At 42.6% G+C, this 26853-nt stretch overlaps 1 protein-coding gene across 1 annotated transcript; it reads left to right on the top strand.

Moving 5' to 3' along the window:
* The first annotated feature begins 848 nt into the window (after positions 1–848).
* On the top strand, positions 849–25913 carry fastk (Fas-activated serine/threonine kinase). The gene is made up of 11 exons (XM_084446876.1): positions 849–1656; positions 8976–9975; positions 13499–13817; positions 14182–14369; positions 14942–15090; positions 18989–19205; positions 19968–20127; positions 20353–20444; positions 22284–23001; positions 23243–23357; positions 24063–25913. The coding sequence occupies exons 2-11, from the start codon at positions 9018–9020 to the stop codon at positions 24147–24149; spliced, it is 3003 nt and encodes a 1000-aa protein (XP_084303002.1). The 5' UTR covers positions 849–1656; positions 8976–9017; the 3' UTR covers positions 24150–25913.
* The last annotated feature ends 940 nt before the right edge of the window (positions 25914–26853 follow it).

Genomic DNA, 26853 nt, shown 5'->3' with positions numbered 1-26853 from the left:
CACCCGGGGACCAAGTCCAGGTGCTCAGTCCAAGTCCTGGTCAGGGGCCGGACTGAAGAGCATCTGTTCTTCTGCATGTTTTTCATATTGGGTTCTTTGGGAGGAAATCCTTGCAAACACGGGAAGAACATGCAAACTCCACACAGAAAGGCCTGCGAGACCTTACTGTGAGGCAACACTACAGTGCTAAGTACCGTGGCACCGTGCCACACATGAACGATTTTGGGGTTCAGTGTCTTGCTCAGGACACTTCAAATCACGGGAGCTGGGATTGAACCATGGACCGGGATTGAACTGGGAATTTTCCAATCCCCAGATGGCCACTCGAAGTCCTGAGCTACAACAGGTAGTATGGCATGCAAAAAACACAAGCAAAAGTGAAAGTGAACTTCATGAACTTTCTGACTTGGGAAGCTGTGCCCAGGAGGAAAATATTGGGGTCTCCAAAATAGCTGTGATTGCTTATTTGGGGATTTTATTATCTTTCTGTTATATCTTAGGGATTTGTTTTTCCAATATGTAGATGCTTCCCGCTTTTGTATTTTTTGTTTTGTGATCTCTTCATATTTGTGTTTTCATAATGCATTGTGTTTGCATAAAAATATTCGTGTTGTGATAATTTCGCGTTGTTGTGGATGTATCGGCCACCGTAAATATTGGCCTACAAAATGACTTCACTTGACGATGCGTCCCAATCCTTTTCTGTTCCCCTCGGTAGTTGTCCTCCCATCCTCCCAGGACCGTAGGAGATGAGTGGTAGTGAACGAGTGAAGGAGATTGGAATATTTTTTTGGGACGTACCCAAATATGGCGGAGACCGGGGCGGAAGACTAAAGGACGGGGGCAAATCATTCTGGTTTTGGGAATATGCAGTTAGTTCGCTATTTAATAACTAAGAATTAACCTCTTCGGATGCGAACGCGACATCCTATCGACTTCATCGAGGATGCAACTCCGTTAATAAGTGACAATTCGTAAATCACACTGTATTTTGTCGCGATATGCTCCGCTTGCAGGGAGGATAGTAGTAGCTAGCTAGCAGCACTTGATTCATTGCTCTCCAAGCTAACGTTAGCTAGAAGTATAGCTATTCGCTGGCTAGCTCTATTGGCATTGGCTACGAGTACGACGAGCATGACTGTAGCTAGTAGCCTACTAGCTAACGTAGTTCGCTAAGCCGAATGAGCTGCTAGCTAGCTGGCTGACTACCAGTACGACAGCCATATTTCTGGTAGCTAACGTTAGCTGGCTAGTAGGCTACCTGGCCAGCTCGTCGCGGACACCGCCACTCATGCTGTGGGTGCCTGCACAACTCAAGGTTCACTTAGCACTCACGTTAACGTTATCATAATCTATTCAATCACGGTTAACAACTGGCACCTTATTACTTTAGTGAGCTCTCTGCCTCAGTGTAAATATTTAACGTTCGGCACAGCTAGAACACACAGCTAACATTACCTTACCCGGGCTAGCTAACGTTACATGAGTGACTTTATTCGATAAGTCTAGCTAGTCCACGAACTAGCCAACGTTAGCTAGGTAGCTGGGCTGTAACTTGTTAGCTAGCTGGACGGCAACATTCGAGAATCCGGGTTTGCTAACGTGCCACCCACCTATCTGGGCACCCCGCTGGTCTGCTGGGTTGACAGCAAACATGTGAGTATGAAACCTTCTTCTCTTGGTAACGTTAAATGGCCTGCTAACCTGAGGCCGTATTCATAAATTACGGCTAAAAGTTGTTCCTAAATGGTCACATTTAGAGTCAATTCTAAGACAAATGGGCGTTAAACTAAGACTTGTAAAAGTTGGTCCTTCATGTAAAAAGTAATTCACAAAGCGTTTTAGACTTAAAATAGATCCTTAACCTAGGAAAGTTAGGATAGGTGGTGATGACTTTTATTAAAAGAGGTACTAAAGCAAGGGGAACGGTAGACCTGTGTCAGGACTCTGTTATATTGCATCATTGTATCCGCCCTATAACGAAGCATTGGAAAACGGCGCACATAAGCGAATATCACATTGGTGGGGACATAAAAAGACCACATTGGTGGGGACGTAAAGGGGCCCCTGGAACCTGAGGCTTTTGCATGTGACAGCAATTTCATGTGATCATGTAGAGATTTTATGTATAGATATGGTAGCCAAGCCAACACACAAATAAAGGGGGAGCTTTTTTCTGTCTGTCCCTGGGACAATAATTACAAACTATGGATTATACTAACAACATTACAGTTTAGCTTTCTGTACTTCATGATACAACTTCTAAGTAAATGTTCATAACTTATTAACTTTACTGCTGCCATAGTGCAATCGTCAACATCACTCATACAGTACATAACCTGGTACTGTATTGTAGTCCAAATAACCTAACCACTAACCAACTACTGTAATCACACAACACACTAAATATTCTTTATTCATATCTGTCAGTTGAATGGAACATTGAAGGACATGTTTTAAGGCAGATACTCTTACCTTTAATGAAATTGAGTTTACATCTAAACAAAAAATAAAAAAAGACTAACTATCCACACCCTAAATACAAACGGCTCAGTGTCCACTGCCTTGCTCCTATTTGAAAGAGCCAACACATCTTGTATGCCTGTCTTTAACAGAATGAACTGTTGAGTATTTGTTTTACATCAGTATTGTACATTTTGCCCTGGTGGACACAGCAACATTGTTCAGTCTCACTTGTGTCATTGTTAATCTGAGACATGTTTTCAGTCACCTGAGAGGCCTGAAACCTCTTTCAGGCTCAGCTGATGAGACTGACTAAAAGCAGCCTGACGAGGGTTTCAACTTGATCAAACAGGCCTTTCACTGCAACTGCCATTCTTGTCATGATATTAGCCGCTTCAGCACGAGTTTCGAAAGTGTTTTTAGACCCAAGACATGACTAGTTGGACTTTAAGATTCTCCCTGCTCAGTTCTGGGTACTGATCAACAATGTCATTCACTTCTCCAGTCAGTGGAGTTTCCTCCAGCTTCTGCAAGACTATCTAAATGAGGGATGTGCGCAGGGAGTATTTTCACTGACGACTAGACGGTGGTTTTGCAACCGACTATACGAGTAGGCTAGTCTAAAATGGAGATTCCCAACCACTCAACCGACTATACGACTAGTCTAAAACAGAGATTCCCAACCACTCAACCGACTATACGACTAGTCTAAAACAGAGATTCCCAACCACTCAACCGACTATACGACTAGTCTAAAACAGAGATTCCCAACAACTCAACCGACTACACGACTAGTCTAAAACAGAGATTCCCAACAACTCAACCGACTACACGATTAGTCTAAAACAGAGATTCCCAACCACTCAGCTAAGATACGACTAGTCTAAAACAGAGATTCACAACCATTCAGCTGACTATACGACTAGTCTAAAACAGAGATTCCCAACCACTCAGCTGAGATACGACTAGTCTAAAACAGAGATCCACAACCACTCAGCTGAGATACGATTAGTCTAAAACAGAGATTCACAACCACTCGGCGGGAGTCAATTTGCATTCGTTGCGCAGGGTTACTCTCTTCGCTCTCCCCAGAGCAGTACTCCAGCCTGTCTTTACAGTTTATTACTTGGCAAATATCTAAATGTGATTTATTTTGTTTAATTGAAGAGTAGGCTAGCCTAATAGCCTGTAATATTTAACTAGGCTAAAATTAGAGCATTGATATTAGCCTATCAAAGACACCATACATCTCTCACACACAGAGGTCATTAACTATGCATTTAATTCAGATAGTAGACTTAGGCCATAGAAATCATAGGCCTACTATAGACCTGGCTATGAATACATTTCATTCATATTCTGACTGACATCCAACGCTGTCTCCTCCAAGCAACCCTTAACACTTCATCGGCTATTATTGCCTACAATGCATGTCAAGTTTAAAATAAAATGAAATTAAATCAAATGTATGCTTTACATGATAGTAGCTCTGTGGAGCTCGATGGCAGGTAGATTCCGTGTATGCCTAGGCTAATTTTTTTTTTTTTTTAAGTAGGCTAATAAAACATCCTTAGGTTATTCGTTAAAGTATTTTCTACTAACGAAATTCAAATTCACAGACTGTCAGGCAGTAATTATAGCATGGCTTGGATGAATTCTCAATTCTGATTGCTGTCATTATTTCTCGTAGAGCCTCATGCAGCTGTAAATGAATGCATGCGCTTGTTTCACTGACAGAAATGATCGGGCATGCTTCAAACTTGTGGTCTGAGCTAGACTGGGTCCAGACATTCGAATCCACCCACTCCACCGAAGTTGACCGATTCTTGATCTCGGCAGTGAATGAGTTGACATTCTGTCTGATCGGAGCGAAATTGGAGTGCTCCGACTTTTTGAAAACACGCTCTGCGCTCCACTGAAACTACCCGTTCTCCTCACAAGCTCTTTGATTTAGTTTGTATGATGATGATCATAGCTGCGCCATTATATACTACTATAACACTGTGGTAAGGATTGGAACTAGAGATGCACAATATATTTTTTTTCAAGCTGATTCCAATACCGATAACTTCCTGCTTCTCAAGACCGATACCGATAACCAATAATATATTTATATTTATTCATTTTAAAATTTAGATTCACCTGTAGTTTTTGCACACCTGGAGGTAAGAAAGACGGGTAAACAAAGGTGGATTTAACAAACAGTAGCTTTGTCCTAACCAAATATCATCACTCCTAACAACAAAACAAAAACCAAGAACAGTTCTGTCTCTGCAAATATTTTTTTTTTTTTCTTTCAAATAAACTGGTCCGAGTCCTCTATTTCCCTGAACAGTGAATGAACTAGTGAATCACTCTTCTTAGCAGATAAACAATTCAGTGCAGATGCTAGGTTGTTGTGCTCCATAAAGTAATGGAAACAAAACTCACTCTTTCAAATGAATAGCAAATGTAAACATTAGCCTTAGTAAAGTGTTTATTTACACCGAGCTTCTCTGCAGGGGAAGTTTATGACAGGCCATTTACGACACAGGCAGGAGAAAGGCAACGCCTGATTTGTCTCAAAAGAAAAAAACTTCTCCTCTTCCCAATCCATCCACATCATAGTACAGACAAACCGGGCGGAGCCTAGAAAGAAATCAAACAGACCTTCCTAATCATACTATACAGTACTGGCAAGCTACGCAATCCCACTTTATTATCGGAACTTTTATTTATATATATATATGTATGTATGTAAATATATATATATATATATATATATTATCAGATTTTTCTTTATTGGATAATTCTTAACGTTATTGGATTTCTGTAGGACGTCATAATTCCTGATATCGGTCCGATTATCTGTCCGATATTTATTGTGCATCCCTAATTAGAACCTCTCACTCTCACTCTCACTCTCACTCTCGTAGCCCTATTAACATAACTAGGTCAGGAGTCATAATGGGAACATGCATATGACTAAACTCCAATTCACATGCTCACTTTGGGTTATTGCCCACCTGCAAGGTGCATAGTGTGACAATAACCCTACCCTACCCCTAAGTAGGCTACTGTGAGGGAGGTGACTTTAATTATTATTTTTTGTTTGTTTTAAATCACATATTATATTTAGTTTAGCCAACTAGTATTCCCTAAACGACTAGCAGAAGCTGCGCTGTATAGTCAGATAAACAACTATATGCACACATCCCTAATTGGTTGAACCTCTCCTTAAACTGAACATCTACACTATCTAGCATTTTGTAGAACTCTGTTTTGTAATGCTCCTCCGGTGACTTTGGAGTGTACTGGCTCATCCCACCAGTGTATCGCTTTGGTGACTGTCTTTGGTTGAGGAATCTGAATGGGCTCAATCTCAAGGGAGTTGACCGTTGCCAATGCTTTGAAAAAATCACACCCAGGTGGTGAAGCATCATTGCTTAAGGTTTATGAGCAATCTCCACTGCCCTCTGCTGGTTGATTGGTGTAAATCTCTCTGCTATGAACGAAAACACACACAGACGGACACACGTCACACACAGAAGCAGTTGCGCCGCTTAAAAACCTCCTGAAAGCTTTCCTCATTCCTTTTGCCTTGTAGAGTGGATTCAACACTATAACACTTCTCATTCCTGTAATAGTTTCAGTCCATTTTTGCAGGGACTTGTTCAGACTCCCCAGCTCCTCAATCACTTTTAATGCCAAAAGAAGTCCAAGCACAGTTTTACCTCATTCTCACAGTACATTTACCCTCAGTCCTGTTAGATCCATTTGATCTCATCTCCATGCTAAAAAAAAACACTTTCATACTGAAACAGCACTGCCTGCTCTGATGGCTTTTCCTGCACTGTCCACTTACAGTAGTTGTGCTCAGTGGTCTGAGTAATGTCGATGGTCCTTCTGAACCTGCTGATAAGTACTGCTGAAAATATGGCCTTTGAATTTTCCAGACTGTTTGCTAAATGTCCCTAGCTCATGGACCCACTGCAAGTCACCATGGGACTGTTGATAGATATTAGTAATTTAGTTGACGCTTTTATCCAAAGCGACTTACAATAATTGCATTCACGAGTAGCAAAATCCAAATACAATAGGTGCTTAAGAGAGAGGATCCTGTTATATAGCCTGTATATCTGACCTCTTAAACCAGACATATAATATTATAGCATTATAGAATATTTAGCCTCGAGGACATTCACAGTAGTGCCCGAGACCACAATCCAACAAAAACCTCCTGTAGTGCCAGTCATGGTCCACATATCTATAGCATATAGAATCTTACTCTGTTAGACATCGTGAGTGCCATCTGTAATGACTGGGCACTGCAAAACTGGTAGAGACTGGATGGATAGTGCAATACTTCTGGCAAAGCAAGTTTATTTGTGTAGCACCTTTGAGCAACAAGGCAGGTCAAAGTGCTTTACATGAAACATTAAAAGCATAAGGACATAAAACGAAATGCAAAAAAACATTATAAAATGACATTTGAAACAAAATGCAGGAAAGATAAAATACAAGAATAAGTTAGTGCAGTGTACAAATTAAATAATTATTTGATTTAATAAAAGGCAACGGAAAAAGAAAAGTCTTCAGTCTTGATTTAAAATAACTGAGAGTTGCAGCAGACTTGCAGTTTTCTGGAAGTTTGTCCAGATATGTGGAGCATAAAAACTGAACGCTGCTTCTCCATGTTTTGTTTCTGGGGACAGAAAGCAGGCCTGTGCCAGACGACCTGAGAGGTCTGGATGGCTCGATTGACTCGATAACAGCTGCACTGTTACCTTGGTCTAACCAAGTTATGAAATCAAGATTGTGCTTGATAATAAAATCATTGATAAAAAATGTCTTTCTTGCTAGAGACCTGACATTTAATAAAGCTAAATTTTGTGTGCTTAAAATATTATCTGCACAGTTTTCTAGGATAGTTTGTTGCTGATGAGGAATGGATGCTAAATTTGATAGATTTGCAGTACCGGCTGAGTTGTTTCCTGTTACTTAGCAGATTCACCATTGTTTTTCTATTACCTATCAAGACAGGAATTGAGGAAGATACCAGCACATTGGGCACCGGCTTGTACTGGAAAGAGTCATGAGTACCATTAGGGTGCAGCCTAGATCCAGTACATATCAGTTGGAGCTTGCTGTATTTTGTAAACAAGTAACTGGATGTGCTGTGCCTTTATCAGGCTGGGGAGACAGAGGGGGAATCCGATGGCGTCGTGGAGGGGGGCTAGGGGCCTGGCGCAGTGACTGGCAAGGTTGGGAGTGGCCGATGGGAGTTGAGGGGAGAGAAAATGGGAGTATGGCGTGGGGTACGTTTGTTCCCAGCAATACAGTTTTGGTCCCCGACACAGTCTAACAATTGCAACATCTAATTTTGCACTGGAGAAGCGTTATAGTCATGACAACGGTATAGTCAAATAGAGAGACCAGCATCGTCCTTGACATTGAATTTCAAAAGCTGAAATAGATCCCCATTTTGTCTCATGGCTCCGCAGTGCCATACCATAATTTGCAGGCAGTGCAAAACTTTTTTTGTTTTGTCCAGGAACTTGTGAGTTGTGAAGCTATTGGGGTTGCTTTTTGAGCACCAACTGTGACCGCATGATGGTGGGATTTACTATTCTGGTGGCATTCAAAGCTAATGGGAGCATTCTTCCTGTTATTGTATTCGAGGTGAATGCACAGTCTGCCTATTTGGACAGTGTTCTTTTCTTTATAGTGTGAGAAACCCCTTCATGGTGGGCTGGGGCTATAGTGAAGCCATGGGTACTGCTTGTATTAACTGTCCTAATGGGACGGAGGTAGCCTGGCTTTGTCAGACCCAATTCGCAAAAATGCGAAGGGTCTGGGAAATCCTGGGTTTATTTTCTATTTCCAAGGGGCATTGATCGATGGTCGCAGACCAAAATGCCTCTGGATGCAATTGGAAAGACCTACAACCAATCAAAGCAACAACACATAGGTTAGTCATCATATCAAGGGGAAGTTGTTTTATCAAACCCGATAGATAGATAAACGGTTGTGGTTGGCCAACCAATATCGGGTCAAGTGGAAATCACTTTGAAGGGGTGGATGTCCAGACTGATCAGCAGAGTGTAACCAAATGTGAGCTCACATGATCAGGATGGCGACGGCAGGCTAGGATGAAGGACCCTATTTGACCGCCTTTTTACTGCAATGTATTTGGGGTGAGGTTGGTTTGGCTTGACTTAAATGTGCAGACTATCTCCAGTTCTACACTGTTCTTCATTGTCGTCATTCTCTCTGCTACACGCTGATTTTGATTAATTCACGATTAATTGTGCAGCCCTAATATAGCCTAAATAAATAGACCAGCTGCAGCCATCTTACTTCATTGCGACATGTTTTGCAAATCTCTGTATTTCCGTAATCAATGATGTTGCAGTGAGTCACCCCAGCCTTAGTTATAAGTGGACGAGTCTATTCATTTGAGAAAAACAAGGTATTTCCACGTTCCATTTCCTCCCCAACATCTCTCTTTTTCTTCTGTCTCCTCTCCGCAGGTGTAATGTGCTGCATCTCAAAGGTGGACTAGCCGGTGTACTATGCTGTTGCTGCCTTCCAGCCTGCGCCTCCTGAGCTGCAGCATCCTCCCACCCCTCGCCCTCCTCTGCCTGCGACCCGCTCGCTACCCCAGCGCCCTCTCTCTCTCCCTCACTGGCATGTACGCCACCCGCCTGTACAGCGCAGCAGCAGGAGGAGCAGGAGGAGGAGGAGGAGGCGGGGGTAAGCCAGGTCGCCGCCCGGGCCTGGCTGGAGGGGGGCTTCCGCTCCTGGAGAACCACCATCACCACCACCACCACCTTCATCATCACCACATACCTCCTCACCACCATCCCCATCATCTCCATGCGGCTGCTCCGCCTCCCAACTTCGGGCCCCTCTACCAGGGCCGGTCCGACGCTCACCGGGGGCCCCATATCCACAGCCACCATCCGCATCATTACCACCCGCACGCGCAGCCTCCGCACCTGGCCCCACCGCCCCCCCCTCCCCCGCTGCCCCCTCATCCACACTTCCAGCAGCACGCCCACTTGCACCACTATGCCAGCGCAGGCGTTGGCGCCGTCAACAGTGGCGGCGGCGGCAAGAAAAAGACGTGGAACTTCATTCATGAGAAGATGAGCTACGACACCTTTTTCACCATGAAGCGGCTGATTGAGCGCTCACGGCGCCCAGACGAGGTGCTGCGCTGGGTGACCCAGAATCCGGGCAAAATCTCCCACAACCACTACCCCATAGCACTGCAGAAGATCGGCCAGCTGCTGCAGACTGTAGGAGGGACTGAGGGTGGAGGTGGCCCACAAAGAGTCCTTGCGTCCTCTTCTCCTGGAGGGGGTAGTGGGAATGGAGGAGGAGGAGGGGGTGGAGTGACGGAGAACGAGGGACGACATATCCTGGAGCACCAGGATTTCCAGACTCTGTGTGACGCCATTGTCAACGATTGTGCCAAGTTTGACAACTTCAGCATAGTCAACTGTCTCTATGCGGTAGCTGCTCTTGGTGAGTCTGCACTATGGGTCCTAGCATGGAGGTTGCCATTGTTCAATCTGAATTTTCTTTCTTTGAGCAGTTGATCTGAAGTGTACTAAATAATTTCTATTGGCCCCAAACTGGGGAAGGGAAAGATACATTAGATTTATACTGGGTACACCCTGAACCCCATCGTGACTGCACTTCTTCAGTGTGCATCTGCAATGCCCTAAGTCAAACACATTTCAAACAGCTGGGCCAACATCAACATTCTGAACCGTATTAGGGTGTTTTCAAACCTATTTTTCGTTCCGATTCAAGGGGAATCGGAACAAAATTGATACAATGCTGCAACTGTCCTTAGTTCCAGTTTGTGTTCCCACGGCAGAATACCCAATCGAGACAGATCAGTTCTGAACACGCCTCCAACACGCTTCGCTTGCAGACAGCCTTCTGATTGGTCAGAATAGAGGGGCTCACGGGATGTTTATTTTCAATAGAAGAATAGAAGGCTATACATTTGTCACGGGTAGGTTATGGTACTTTCAGGTGTACATACTGTACATGCAAAATACAGAGTTGTTGTAACGGGCAGGAACCTATGTGTGGTTTAGGTAGGAAAATAATATGTGACGGACGCGGATCTATTTTCGAATGGCGAATAAAACCTACATAAGTATAAGTGCGTATTATGCAGTGTGCAGAAATCTAGACAGGAGACATTCTGCTCGGCCAGTGTTGTGTGTTGCGACAGTAGTGAGTCCTCATGTACGGCAATGTTTGCGATAGCGTAGGAGTTGGTTTCCGGCTAGCTTTCGTTTTGAGGGCCAGATGCTTTCAGACCACAACTGAATCGTAAGGGAGAACGCTTGAATTGAGACGAGACCACCCTCTCCAGGTGGGCTCGTCGCGGTTGGTTTGTTGCGGAACCGGTCGCAATTTCTATGTTCACACATGCCAAAATGAATCGTAATACGAGTGAAACGCGACCAATTTCGGAATAAAACCCCTAGTGTGAAAACACCCTTTTTACCAGATTTCTACAGGTGTGTCGCTTGTAAAGTATTTTGCACTATTTCTAAGTGATGTGTAATGATCTCAACTCACAGAGATTGTAATCAGAGACCTGTTTCACATTAAGTATGTTTTGGTGTAAGTCATTTTATTCGTTTTTTGGTTTCCATACCTATATGTCATTACCCCTTTAAAGGATAATTCTGGTGTATTTTAGCCTTATTTCTAACTTTTTTGGCATGATGTTGATGGGTACAGAAAATTTTCTTAGATTCTGTAGAAACTGCTCCACGGCTCCAGTGCATGCTCAGGCCAATACAATCCAACAGAGTAACTGTAATATAATAGCCAGCTCACAACAACACCTGTCCGTTTTGAAACTGAGATGTTCATACAGGAGTAGATCAGAGATACCGAGTATGGCTAGCTCATAAAGATGTGTCCAACTATGTCATGGCTGGATTTGACCACTACAGTGCATGGGGTCACAAAGTAGTTGTAGTAGTATAGTAGGAGTAGCCAAGCAGCTTGCCAGCACTTGGCGAGATTAGCCAGGTTAGCCAGGTACATGTTTTAACCAAAAGATGTTCTCTTGATGGAAGGATAAAGGGGAATAGGCAGTGGTATAGGCTGTCCAGCTTTAGGGGGTTGTGTATAAGTCTGGTTGTTTAAAATAACTTCATTATTATATTTGTTTGCAAGCTGGCTAGCTAACTTGCCAATGATGTATAATAACAAATATTGTTTGTTTCTAATTTATTTTAATGAAAAATACATCTATAGAATTTGAAAATATTGTCAGACGGGGGGGGTTGTACACTAGCATAGCATAGTTGCTACTTTCTCTGCTTGGTTAAAAATGCTAAAATACTACAGTGATTATTAGATTCTAAAAGGACATCTTTGGGTGATTATTGGAGCTGGTGTACAATGTCACAGTTGATAATATTTTTAACAACTTGAATCATGAATATATTCAAAATTTGAAAAATTGTATTTTATTCAAAAAATGCAAAATGCAAAACAATGCTGTAAGTTCCTTTTTTTTTTTTTTAAAGAGATTTTTTTCTCTCTGATGAATATTGTCACATTTTTATATTGCGATATCTCGTGGCATGATATCTCGTGGTATGATATCTTGTCACACCCCTATTCGATGCCATGGGTGTAAAATTAACCGGGGACGCCCGGGACATATCCCGACCAATATTTAGAGACTACTGAATTCTCCCTAGCAATAATTTGGTACACAAACGCTTAACAGATCTACTTCTCTACTAGGTCTTGTATTGATTCAGTATTGAAAGTGAATTTTATTTTTCAATACAGGACAATCCCGTATTAACGGCAACGACTTGCCTACCATTGCAAACGTGGCAAGATTTGAGCCATGACGAGGCTCACTCGCCCACTGAATTGCATAACTTTAGTAAACTAACCAGACATGTAATGTTTAGTATATACAACTATCAGTTGTATCAATTTGGATGCAGCAAGTGCACATATGGGCCAAAGACATGATCATCAGCTCAGGAGGTTAAAGAACATGAGTATAATCAGATCTGAACGTCCCTACCAAACGTTGCTTAAGCGTCCCTACCAAAGCTCAAATCAAAAATATGCCCTTGCTTGATACTAACTCAACCAAAGGAATTTGTGTCTATTTATATCATGCCAGATGTAAGAAATAGAGCCTTGGTTTGAAAATGCTGGCAGTTATCCTTTCAAAGGCTGCTGTTTGATTTGTTTACACTTAAATAGATGTAGACGTGCATCTCTAGATGCCCATCCCTATAAGATAAGTGTTCTGAATAGGGTAGCGCTGGTAACAGTGTCTAGGTAGGTACAGAAAACAAATTGCTGCCTCAAATTCACCAGTCAGGAAAAGCTACCAGTCACTGCTAGTCATGTTTCTAATCAGCTTTTTAATATTGGCGCTCCAATTTGAAAATTAGTGCAGATTTCTCATCGCATGGCCTGTTAGAACAGCTGACCATCCAAACAGAGGAAGGTTTTCATATTTTTTTTATTTTTTATTTTTTTTACTACTACAAAGACTGACATTTCATCCGTTTTTTAAGGTGAAAAAGAAATGCCAAACTGAACGGCTGAATTTACTGGGCCAAAGCAGTTTGGGACTGGGACTTTCCCTGGACAATCGGGCCGCAGTTGATGTTCTACGAGGCAGACTCAGAACTGAAACAAGCAAGGCGACACCCACCAGAGATATAAAAAAAAAAAAAAGTTTTCAAATAACAACCTGCTCCTGTCAGTCCCTGCAGGCATAATGTGATTTGCTACGCAAGCACTGAAAACAGACACTTAAAGGGGAAGATTTTCTCCCTCTCCTAACACGTCATAGTGCGAGTGCAGTTTTCTGTGTGACATCTCATAATACATTACATCTGTATTTGATATCCTATTATTTTTATTGTTTCATTGCTAATAGTACATTGATTTGAGAAAAAAATGGGACCAAGTATTATCTGCTTGTTGCCAACCAGATTATGAATATCTGCTACTTCTCTACTACCGCTAGGTCTCCACAACGACTGCAGAGTGGTACAGGTGCTGGAGGCAGAGTCCCAGACCCGCCTCGGCCAGTTCAACCAGAAGGACGTGTCCATGGTGTTCAGTTCCAGCATGAAGCTTCACCCCAGCAGCCAGCATCCGCTCACCGAGGCCTGCCTGACGGGCCTGGAGAAGAACCTGGAGCGCGAGCGCCACCCGCAGACGCTCTTCCTCCTGCTCTCCTACTACCGCCTCAAGTGGCACTCCCTGCAACCGCAGGATGCCGCCACCGGGGGCGCCAGTGCCGGGAACGTGCATCCTAACCCAGAGCAGCTGCTAGTCAACCGGTGGGGTTAAGAAAACATCACTGTGCTGTAGAAACGGTTGCTTTTCTAAATCATTCTGATAAGGTTTAGATTCACTATGAAATGCTGTTGCACTTCTATTATTGCTATTCATAGCACTTTTCACAGACAGTCTAGTCTACAGCTTGGAGGCCCTTTCAACCTTAATTGGCTTGTTTTTAATGGATTGAACTGTCCCAGTACATTTGTCATTTTATGTTATTTACTACTTATTTGTGTGTGTTTTGTATACAGGTCCCCTTTGCGTAATAGATCTCTCTCAAAGGGACTCCCTGCTTAAGTAAAGTTAAAAATATTTTATTAAAGTGACAAGCAAAATTTCCATATTGTCCTCTTTATCTTATAGCAAGATCCTGCGGCTTGTCAAGCACACACTGGCCAATGTGAGCGGAGTCCGCGACCAGGAGATGGCGCTGCTGGACGAGATGCTGGCAGCTTGCGCTCGCGAGGCCAACAACAAGAGCCTGGAGCTCATCTTCAGCTCCCACCTCTTCTACCAGAACAGACAGGAGAGGTTTATCAGCAGCTTGGCCGGTATGTTTAATTCTCCTCTTCACGCAGCAAAAGTAGATGAATAGTCATTCTTCTCCATGGCTCATAACAGGTTGATAATGATCCATGGAGGTAAATGTGGTTCTTGAACATTGACATTAAAGCTACAGAATGAAGTTTTAATTACAGTAGCTCATTCACTGATCCCTCTCGATTTATCATTGCACCTTAGATATTAAAGTCTTACGAAAATCCTGTCTTTAAATCCCAGTTGCATCTAATTATAAGGACATGAGTTTCAAAGTATGTCTTTACATAGATAACATTGAGATTGACATTTTAGTAATTTAGCTTAAGCTTTTATCCAAAGCAACTTAGATAAGAACACTTATCATCTGACATTCGTCATCTCTGGAAATGAGGGAAACCTCAGAGATTTTTCGAGTCTAAATAAAGGTTTAAATAAAAAATAAAATAAACTTGTTTATTGATAACAGCCATCATCAAGAAAGCCTTCAATAGCACACATTTTTGTACAAATAAACCAAAAGCTGAAGTAATATTGGTTAACAATGATAACATCTTAACAACTTAACTCTCTTAACCCCCAACAGAGGAGCTTCCTAAAAAGGTGGACAGCATCACACCATACACCATGGCTCTTATTGCAAAATATATTGCCCGCCATCGGTTAAGAGAGACACGCCTTCTTGACACCATCGCCGATTTCCTGGTCAAGAAGGGTGAATACCTGGACACCAAGGTGACATTTGTTCCTTTTAAATTGGTTTGGAATTGGATAGTTGTGCAATATTGCCAGTAAATCATACATTTGTGTAGTAGTGTCCCGTAATTCTTAAAGGATTAACATGGTGATTTTGAACGTGCTATTTGCACAATAGGACATTGAAGAAACACAATAAAAACATTAAATATATCCGTTTTGTCGTTTTTGAGAAACTGGAAGCGTAACATTTTCAGTCCAATTTGACTCGGGGTAAAAATACTCCGAATTCGTGACGTTTTTCCCATTGTTGACGTCACCCTAAAGTTTGAAAAACCCTCCTCCACTCCCCTGCACCGCCTCCAACTGAAACCTGTCTGCGCCGTTTCACCATCTATCGAACACGGTAAGGTAGTTCTGAACCTTTTCTCATCTTGAGAACAATTGAATAGTTGCAGTCTCAATGATGACCACCTCTTATTTTAATATAATTTGTACATTTTATAGGCCTAATTGTATTTGTGGTTGTCATACAAATTGGGAAGTTTTTACCATGATCGTGTCTGATTAGTAGCCAACCTAGCTAATGGTAGATAAACGAACCATAACGTTAGCTGTAATTGGCAACAGTTTTTAAAAAGCTGTCTGATCCAGCTAGCTATCTGTCTTTATCCAGCATGTTGACGTTAGCTAGCCTAATGTTTGGAATGTCAGCTAGCTGTGTTAATTATCATAGCATGCTAACGTTAGCTAATGCATTTGCTTTTGGTAATGTTAGCCCTCCAGTGCAATGGGAGAAACACAGCGCACCATACTGTACTCTTCCCTGGCAGAAACACAGCGCACCATGCTGTACTCTTCCCTGGCATCAAATCTACTTGCACCAGGTGCAAACTGTGCTGTAAGGTTTCCGAAGCGATAGCCTACCATAACTGTTGTGATCGTGCTTTGTTGTATAGGCCAATACAATAGGCAAAGTTACGAAGTCAAAGGTGGATATAAGTCAGTTTGTCTCCACAGGAACCCCCCGATTATCTCTCGCTCAAACTTAATTCGATATAATTTAGACTTACTGATAAATAGCCTATTGTTGTAATTTATGCTGTTTTGCATATGCAAAATATCGATGCTATTACTAATCGCTTTTATAATTTGTCCCCTTTTCTTGTAGCCAGATCACTACATTTCCAATACTGGGACTCGGGAGGTCCAGGTCCCTTCAGGGCTCTGGAGGTGTGCAGGTCCTGGAAGACAGGTTGCAGCCAATGTCACCTAATGATATTATAAATGTTACAACACCGCCCTGTTTTATGAGAAAGTAGCCTGTCTTAATTTAATGTCATGTTGTATGCGCAACAATTACCTCGGAAAATAAAGACGTAGTCCTACAGTACCCGTGCGGGTTTTTGTCATTTATTTATTCTCACATTTGAACTTGATCAAACACACCTGCTGTGTACTGAATCGTTTGTCCTAAGGTCTTGTATTGCAGCGTTGTGATGCGCATATAGAGGCTATTGTGCTAAAATGATGACTACATTTCAGGGTGGGTGGAGGTGAAGATATTAAGTCAAGTTATTATGTTCCTTTCATAATTTACAACTCTAAATAATTGTAATTCTGCAAAACATTCTGAAAGTTGTGTAAACCTTATCATCACTGTGGCATCTGCTCCACATAATGTTGATCATCCCAGCACCTCGATCCGACCCAACTTCAGGAAGCATTGCGCATTTTGGGATTAAACAGCTCCAGTAGATATATTCTATTAGAACCAGAGGGCATTACAATAACATTCAAAACGAGATCTATTGACTGCATGACCTGTTAGTCTCCAGACTCCGGAGTAGGCTATACCCCTTGACCGCTGCGCTCACGGAGTCGTGGTGCACGGCCCGCTATCTCTCCAAACGCATGCAGTCTCCCACATAATTCGGGGTAGGATAAGTAGGCTACATGTAGGCTACATCCTCTCCCCCTTTCTGTAAAGCGCACAATGTGTTGCCTTTGTATATGAAACAAGCTATAATGATTGAATTGATCTGACTAATAATCAGTTATTGCGGTGGTATTCCACTCAATTCCTTTATATCACCACAACTGACAGATGTTCCCAGAACAGTAACGTTTCAGTGTTCAACTGGCTTTGTTGGACACCTACTAAGATAAATAACGTTAGACTGGTGAACAATGCGGATTTTATGTCGGTTTCACAGCGCAAATGATCTGTCTTCTGGTAAGACCCACAGTTGCAATTATTTGACTGTCTATACTGTTCGTAGCTGGCTGAAAGCTAGTCTAATAGCCCAAGCCTCCAAGCTTGCGTGGCCGGCTGCAGGGTGCTTTTCCTCTGTCGCGGGGGAGACGTGTCGTCGTTATACTTTTATCGTACTTTTCCCAAATTGGCCTAATGCAAATTCGAGGATACGGCCTGTTAGGTAGCGTGTATCTTTATAATGTTTGGGGGTTAATATAATATTAAGGACTTTGTAAATGCCCCTGGTTAGCAGCTAGAAAAATGGCTATTGATCTGGCTGTTGCGCGATCTAGCTCTTGTGTTGTTTAGCTCGGAGCGGTGGTAGCTATGGTAACGGTGCACACGCCTGTCAATCATAATGATTCCAGTTGGTCATTTGCTCAGAGAACTGTCAATCAGTTGTTATGAATCACGCCCAGTTTTGAGTGAGTGAACTTTTTGAGTGGCAGATTCAGACCTCTAAAAACATGTTTTAAAAGAATTTGTATGGATGAATTCTGAAATAGTTAAACACATGTGTTTTGTTGTTGCCTAAAGATACCTGGAAAGTGTTTTATTGAACCACCATGTTAATCCTTTAATAAAAATCCTGTAATTCTTATGCAATTCTAACCCGACACAAAACTGATGTAACACTTGTTTTACAGACTAAAACAAGTGTATTTCACCACTGAATTATTGCTGTGTTTTCCCCAAGTGTGTTTATAATAATGCACCTTTGCCATAATGATCGATAAATTCCTCACGAGAAGCTATGAGAGTGTTTACATTTCTCCATTAAAAATGTGTCAATGATGCTTCCTAACTGTGAGTTCATGATAATATGGTTCTCTTCCAATCAATCAATCAAGTTGGATTTATATAGCGCCCTTCATGATACCCAGAGCGCTTTACAGAGTCCAGTATTCATTCAGACACAGTCATACCGGTGGTGGTAAGCTACATCTGTAGCCACAGCTGCCCTGGGGCAGACTGACAGAAGCGTGGCTGCCAATCAGCGCCTACGGCCCCTCCGACCACCACCAACATTCACATTCATACATTAATGAACCCTTAAGTTAAAGCATGCCCTTATCCAGAAGTATTGGGCATCATCACAGCATACTCGTATCAACAACACCAGCTGACAGAATCTTCTACAGTAAATTATGTCCCTGAGGGACAATTTCCTTTACAGCTACATGAGCATCACAGTGCGCAAACGGCAAAGAACCAAAGCCAGTACAGAAGCTGCTATCATGTAGTTACCCAACTTAGCTGGGTAGTAGATGGGGGCACTGAAATTAATTCATTGGCTAGCCTGCTGAGCCACATCAGAGGTTTTGGTCACTGTCAAACAACAGCAGCTGTTAAAGCGAGCAAGCCAGCAGCTTCCGCAGCTCAGTTTGTTTTATGGAGTCCTGCCACATAGGGGAGCTTCGCTCCTAGTGGTAAACCCATGTTTCTTGGACAACGCAGCCTGAGAATTTGAAAAATCTGATAAATGTAAGCACCTTAGCCTATAGGAATACAAATGCCCCCTATATAACACTGCCCCCTGCTGTATATGCACACTTTTTCAATAAAATACTCGACTTCATGGTTCCTGGGCAGAGTTTAGCAGAGCAATCAATTGGCAAGTGAGTTATCACTACACCACACTTCCTGACCATCTAAACAATCATTGAACTTTCCTCCCAGGTGATCCAGAAACTGGTGTTCCCCTTTAGCCGGATGAGCTACCGGCCGTCCAGCGAGGCGCAGTTCTTCTCCAAGCTGGAGGTGGTGCTTGAACTGAAAGCCCAGAGTTCGCCTTTGGCCACTGTCAACATCCTCATGTCTCTGTTCCAGCTGGGCCACTTCCCCGGCCTGGTTCTGCACAGGGTTTTCTCCACTGCCTTCATCAGCAACGTCACCAGTGAGTATGGATAATCAGATAAGATATATACTTATTCAGAGGGAACAGAAAGAATCTATATCACTACTTTTGTTCTGTACCTTTAAGTAGGGCTCAGTCAGCAGTTCCAGGCTCCGGCTGCCATACGGTACCTGGAACACACTGCAACCGGAGTCAGTGCAATTGAGGCGTTAGACTTTAGAAATGACTAAGTGACCTGACTGACAAAATGTTTGGATCTAGGGCTCAAATGCACAACTAGTACCCAGAGTACCTGGCCAGGCTAGGAGTACTTGTAGGCCCCGGACTCGCTGGCACTCTTGGACTTTTCGCTATAGGCAAACCATACAACGTGATACAAATATACATGCACAATACAATACAAATTGTAATTGAAGGTGTATGGCACCACCAAGACCTTTGCCTAGATCAGAACATGCCTCCAAACTGGATTACCTGGCACAGAAGGGACTGGAGTGTCTAAGGAACAACAAGGTGACCAAGTCAAGAACTCCGACCAGAGCTTAAGTGATCAAGTCAGAGCTCCGACCTCAATCCAATCGAAAATCTGTGGCATGACTTGAAGATCGCTATCCATCAGCGCTCCCTGTGCAACTTGACTGAACCTGAACAATTTTGTAAAGATGAACGGGCACATTGTCCGGTGCTGTATGTGTGCGCCCCCCCCCCCCCCCCCCCCCCCACAAAAATTTAATTTAAATCCAGGCGTTGCTAAAGACTTTCTATAGGCACTGTGTAGTATTACCCCTCTCTCCTTTGCAGACAGCCCTTATGCCTTGATCGTTCGCCGCTACCTGTCCCTGCTGGATGCAGCAGTGGAGTTGGAGTATCGAGAATACACTGGACCGCGACTACAAGACACACACAAGGTGCTGATGTTTGACCACGCCTTGACCGCAGACGAGGTCAACCGCAAGTACAGGTACTGTACTGTTAGTGTAGCAGCTGTTATCTGGTACTGTAGTTGTGTATTTGGTTTCTTTAAAAGCATGTTGTTGCACTGGGTACTGAAACGTATTATATATCTTATGCTGAAATCCCACCTCAATGTCAATATATAAATACCTATTATAGAGCTCTGAATCTGAGTATTTTCAAGGGAATAGTTTGACTTTGTCATCAGTGTTTGTTAATGTGTGTGTTTCAGTTACAAGGGTCTTGTTGCAGAAGCCTTGCGACAGTTGGTGGGAGAGCATGCCTACAAACAAGATGAAGTGTTAGCCCCGGGATATTACACAGGTATGATGTACCCTATAACACAGTGGGGCTGATCTACTAAAGGTTGCATGTGTAAAGCCAACGAGGAGGCCGGCACAATCACTCTTTTTATACATAGTTTATCACATCATTTGAAACCCAACCAATGAACATTTAAGATACAGTTGGCAGTTAAAAGATCTTAAAAGGATCTTAGCTAATCATTAATCAGGGATTTTAACATTTTAGCCAGGAATGGAAATTTGGAGATACAGAAATAGTTATTCAGGTCTGACCTTTGGAGGAATAATACAGGTATAACCTGCCACACAGACCTTTGGGATGATGACTGAGACAATGATCAAGCTAAAAACATGTCAATGATTCAGCAACAAGCTGCAAGAAACTAGAACAAGTCCAGCCTGGCTTATGGGCCGATGCCGGCTTGTTTCTCTTCAGGACTGGTTATTAGGATGAAACCAGCTAGCTATGCCAACTCTACTCAAACTCACATTAGCAGCAAAACAGCTAACGTTACAGGAATCATCGTAACATTAGTTGCAGATGTCCAGCCAGCTCTTCCTACCCCTGTGTTTGTTAATCCGACACAATAAGACCGGGATAGCCAGTTAGCTCACAAGCACAACTAGCAGCAGCTTCCATAACGGTAGCGGTCAGTGGCTAAAGCAGTTGGCTAAAGACATGATGGGATGCATCAAGGATTTGCCTCTTCACATACCAGTCTGCTTTGCTAGCTCTATCTTGGGAGTTGGGAAAAGAATAATCGGCCAAAACAATAGCAGTAGTACTGCATGCGTGATCAAACAACTCATGGTGTTTGATGCAAGCATACTCGACTGGACAGGCTGGCAGACCCTGCCAGTGAACTCTGAAAGTTAACAGCTGTTATTTTGAAACTGACCACATATTGGGAATCTACATGGTTACTTTCTCGCCTGAAAAAATATAATTGTTGATTGCTCTAACAGTGTTCATTTGGTCTAGGCAAGTGATAACTTTAGATTTGGGTGGAGGGACTACTGCCCTCTTGTGGTGCCAACAGAGAGTTGCTGGCCAGCAACAAACGACTACAGAGCTACCAAGCAAGTGACAATGCAACAGTTTCTAGTAATGGGGCTTTTGGCCTTTGGCATCAGCTAGTCTGTCCCCGTTGACTACGTTAGCTATGCAAATTACATTACTGCATGCTGCAGATCTCTATGGGTCTGGGACACTTCCAGCTTCAAACTGGTTTTCGAATCCTGGCCATTAGTACCCCCAAAATCCTGGCGGCACCCAACCTGTTCCCGCCCACCTAACCCGGTCTAGCATCTCTCTTTGCTGCCAGACACAATAAATATTACATTGAATCGCTGTGCTCCGAATGACAACGGTACTACATATACCCATAGAGATCCGTCGTGTACTTGGTTGTGACTTGAGCAATGAGCACTAATATCTCCAAGAGTCCAAAGTCTTTTTTAAATGGACCATTGTATTTGATCGTAAGTAGCCTTATAACAGGGTTTATGATGCTAAATACCAAACTACGCCTTTAAACACTCCACAGTGGACTCAAAGCAATTCAAATAAAATATGAGTACAGTCTGTTGGGGTTAATTTGAGTGTTTATGCTATAATTTTTGAAGTCAAACTATCGTTTGATCCTTTACTTTGTGGGGATCTATTTTCTCTGTGAAAGTACGCTGCATTTCACATTACCTAGGAATGTAAACACTGGCACTACATTCCTAGATAAGTATCGCTCCGCCTCCGAACTACTCCTTTAACCTCATAATCAATTATCAAAACCTTAATCAGTACATGATTCTAGTAAACCTATTAGATATGTAAACCCATTTCCTGCTTTTTCCTCTGTAGACTTTCTGCTGTGGATTGATGGCTCTGGACGGGTTCTCCCGATTAGGCCGTCTGCGGCCTCCTTGGGGGTGGTCTCTGCTGCCTGTCTCTCCGTCATTAGTTGTGCCCCCAAAGCCCCAGAGGGAACCGCCTCAGTGGCGGCCCTCACCTCCGACTTCCACCTCCAGAAGTTCTCTCGCTTCGCCCCATTAGACGAGTCGTGTGACAAGCGTCCAGTGACCGACGTTCTGGGCGGAGGGTGCGAGTCGGTGGCCTTCCTGTCCAGCCACATGCGCCCTGCTGTGGAAGCCCCAGCCACATCTGCCTCAAGGGTGGGTGCTAATGGCGGGCCTTTGGACTACCACCCCTACTACGTGCCTACGGCCGACTATTACTCCAGCCTGGCCAAGGTGCACTCCCTGGAGAGCCAGGATAGCTCCACACTCAGCAGCCCACCCTCTGATGGCTTAGCACAGACGGGGGCTTCTGGAACCGGAAGACCCTCTACTCCAGCTTCCCTCTTCCAGTGCTCCATAGGGAAGATACTGGATGACGAGGAGGAGACTCGGACGGTCATTCCAGGGAGCCAGGGGCCAGATTGTGAGCTGCCGGCCTTCTATGACGGGGCATATACAGAAGGTGGGGACCGGGAAGTAGGGCCCACCTCACCACTACAGGTGCATCCTGCTGACGGGCCCGACCAGGAGAGGCCAGCTAGAGAGAAGAGACCGTTCAAGAGGTCAGTTGTGCTTTACCGCCCATTAACAAAAGTTTGCTGGTAATTTTACACACAGTGCTGTCAGTTAGATCCTCCTTACGTTTAATCTGTCTCTTAGAGTAATGTTTCATGTATCTTTACAGAGTGGTTCCACTTATAGTAGATGTCTTTTGAAATCCAGCTGAAGACCTCTGAAGGCTGAACTGAATCATTGAATAAAGAATTAAAGCCATTTCTTAATGGATGTGTTATCTCTCGGCAGGGTCATCATGTCTGTGAATGATAAGTGGCATTACTGCCACAACTCTGACGTTCTGGTTGGCTCACGGGCCATGAGAGATCGGCACCTACACCTACTAGGATATGTCATCCTACAGGTGGGTCCAAACTGTTGAGAAAGTTCTTGATTCATATGATGTGATGTTTTCAGCATCAAAAAGGACGCAAACAACAGCTGTCTGTTCTTCTGCAGGTCTGCACTTTTACTTTAGCCCTAGATTATGTTCTTAGCTGCTTGTTTAGGAAGGGGATAAGTAGTCAAGTACACTTGACTACTTATGTGAAATGCACTTATTGTAAGTCGCTTTGGATAAACCATCTGCTAAATGACTAATGTAAATGTAATATATTTATCATTTTGATACACTGTGCACAGCAGAGAGATCCTGACTCTAGACTAGCAACAAAGACTGTTCTCCAAAGATTGAAGGTCCTTTGCACTGCCTAATGCTCATAACCTCAGACCTTCCCAGAGAATAATTTCCCTGCCCTCTCACCAGTAAACACCAGCCCTGAATACTGTACATATGTAGACTGTATTCCAGTCTTTTGGACAGTATCTGGATACATTTAGTGGAATTCCTCCATTCCAGAGACCTACGATTCTAGCTATACCCTTCAAAACCTCCACAAAACCAAATTCCAGACAATTTATCAGTCAGTCACCACCACAACTTCCCTTAACCACCATACCTTTAGATATTGATGTCAATGAATAACTTGTAGACATCACATCATTGTTCATATTAAATGAAATGTCTTCTTCCATCTCTTCTTCCCTTTTGCCCTCTTCTCTCCCACAGCTGCCCTATCACGAGCTGGAGAAGCTGAACGGTATAGAGGAGGTGAAGCAGTACCTTCACAAAAGGCTTCGGGAGGTCCCCTTATGACAAAAAAAGACTTGATAGTGTGCTTGCTTGCGTGCACGTGTGAGTGTGTGTAGCGGTTGCTTGTTTGTTGGATTGGGGAAAACGGGTTGGTTTTGGGGTGGAATATTGTTTGAACCATGGTCAAAATCAAAAATTGTAATTTTCATCCAAATGGCTTCGAACTGTTGCCAAAAAGCCATTCGGTTCCCGCTTGATGACATGTCTAGTAGAAAGTTTCCATACATGTCTAAAGCAATGTTATTAGCACTTTTCATAACATACTGTATTACGATTTCTTATCTGAATGATTTTGAACGTGGATTCTTGTTAAAGTGGGAATTAAGATATTAAATATGGAGTTTTTGGGATAATTATGCTCTAGTTGGGTTATATAAAAAGTCCCTTTTTATATTTTTCTGTTAACTCCCACTGTAGCCTAACGCATGTTGGGGATTTATGTTGGGGTTGGATACTGGGTGAATGGGGATGGTAAACTGATCCGTACATATTACTGCTTTTTGACGCAGGCTCAACAGGAGATGTGTTCCAGAAAGCAGAATTACTGGGTTAGCCAGCTAACTTTGAAAATCAATCACATATAGCTCTTTGGTTTCTGGAATGTGAAAAACACAATTACTGAGTTGTTGTTGGAAGTGTTGAGGTGTCAACTATAATAGTTTTATTTTATTTTTATTTTTTTTGTTCCTTCCATCTGCAAAGGGTATAGAAACTTAAAAGTGAGCTGGCCAACTCATCGATCCTGCTTTGTGTGAAATTCTCTGTTCATATTACTGGATCTTAAGCAAGGGTCATTTTGGCGGAAGGGACAAAGGGATAATATGGGTAAATTGTAAACAAACCAATTAGGGCCTCTTAATAGTGTTTTATAATATTGGACAAAATGAGCAGGTTAAATGATGTGTGGATATGTTAGAGAGGTTTTATTTTTGTCAAAGTTTAAATGGCTCACTGGTGTCCCAAGCAAAGAAACATACTCTATGTAATTTGGTAAGACTGTCCCTCAACTGTCCTTTTTGTTGTAAGTCACATACAAACATGTTTTAGAAGACCCAGAAAGAGTTGACTAGACCATTCCCACTGTAGAGCCCCAAATTCCTCATGGTTAGCTTTATCTTGTAATTTAACTGGGCTGAACTATCAGCAAGAATGAGCTACCCTGAGGAGGGGGTTGGACTAGAGGCCGTGCCAGACAACAAATCAAGTTCCCGAGGTATACTCTGTTTTACTATACTATGTATTACTGTACCTCATCTTTTGAGCAAAGAATCACTGTGTTACGTAACTGTATGCAGTTTAATTTGGCAAATTCACCATCTGCTATGAATGGAAAAGGTCTCATAGTCCAGGATTCCCCCCAAATCTCAGACTTCATTGTTCTTAGAGTTTCCTGACCATAGGGTGTCGGTCACATACAATAAAGCAGAAAGAGTTTATGGGACAGTCTTATTCACTTAAATTGTTATTGTGTGTATTTCCTTTGCTCAGTAGCCTATGAAGAGGACTTCTGTGTAGCCGTAATCAGAAAGAGGTGAAGAGGTGGTGAAGCTAGCACCTTCTGAACCACCTGTGAGTTACATATCGTGAACATGTTACAGGTATTATATAAGCTATGAGCTCTTGAGAAAGGCTTTGGCAAAGCACTTGCGTTGCACAGTGACGGAAAGCACTATACATGTATTACACACAGGTGGTTCACATGGTGTGAGAGATTATTTATTACTATCATTTTCACTTCTCTGTTCCAGAGGATGTGTAAGTATGAATGCTCGGGAAAAGGGGGGCAATAAGGGTGGGAGAGTGTGTATTGAATAAATACATTGAAATGTCTATATAAAATATAAATTTGAAAGGGGAATAAGCCTTTGTGTCGTTATCTAATTTTTGTTGCAACAATAACACACTTTGTTTACATTCCTGACGTGCGATAAGACACACCACACAAAGCCAATTTGAATATGAAAGAAAATGAGTACAATACATATACTATTCCCTCACACTATAGGACAAAGCGCTAATTAAAAGGGTTACCCATACATTACATATTTCTAAAGCCATTTTAAAATGTGCTCTCCTTGCAACTTATTTTAATATATCAACTGGAGGCGATAATTCTGATCAATGGGATAATGATATATATAAAGTGGCCAAAGAACTAGGATGGCTGTTGTAATTAAAAGAGTGACATAATGAGAGCCAACCCTATACCAAAGGGCTGGGAATAGGGACCAACCTCAGAGAGGGCTTAAAGGCACACTGGGACATCAGGATAAATATCTTGTATTTCTTACTCTTTCATAGTTCTTTGTTAGCCAGTCTGGATTGATCTGTAATGATAAAAACTGACACTAGATGGCGTCCTTAGCATAACCACGTGACTATCACTCCTTTAATCCTCTGGAAACAATGAACAAAGCATGAAGCATTAACTTTGTGGTAATGAACGATTTCCAACACGCCTATAATAGTGTGGAATCCCTCCAACCATTTAGAATGATGCCGTCATGGAGATGCAACAAGAATTTAAAAGATACTAGAACATTCTGCACTTTTTTTTTTGTTTTTTTTTGTTAGTTTGCCATTGAAGAGTAACCAGTACTAAAAAGTATGTGCATAATACGTTGTCAGGTTGTGGTTTTCCAGTTTGACAGTTTGCTCAGTATAATGTCATATAGCTATGATATTTAATGCTTGCAGTGTGGGGAAA

Source organism: Borostomias antarcticus (genome assembly GCF_949987555.1).
Source record: "Borostomias antarcticus genome assembly, chromosome: 12".
In the NCBI taxonomy this organism is placed as follows: domain Eukaryota; kingdom Metazoa; phylum Chordata; class Actinopteri; order Stomiiformes; family Stomiidae; genus Borostomias; species Borostomias antarcticus.
This window is presented reverse-complemented; position numbering and strand designations above follow the sequence as displayed.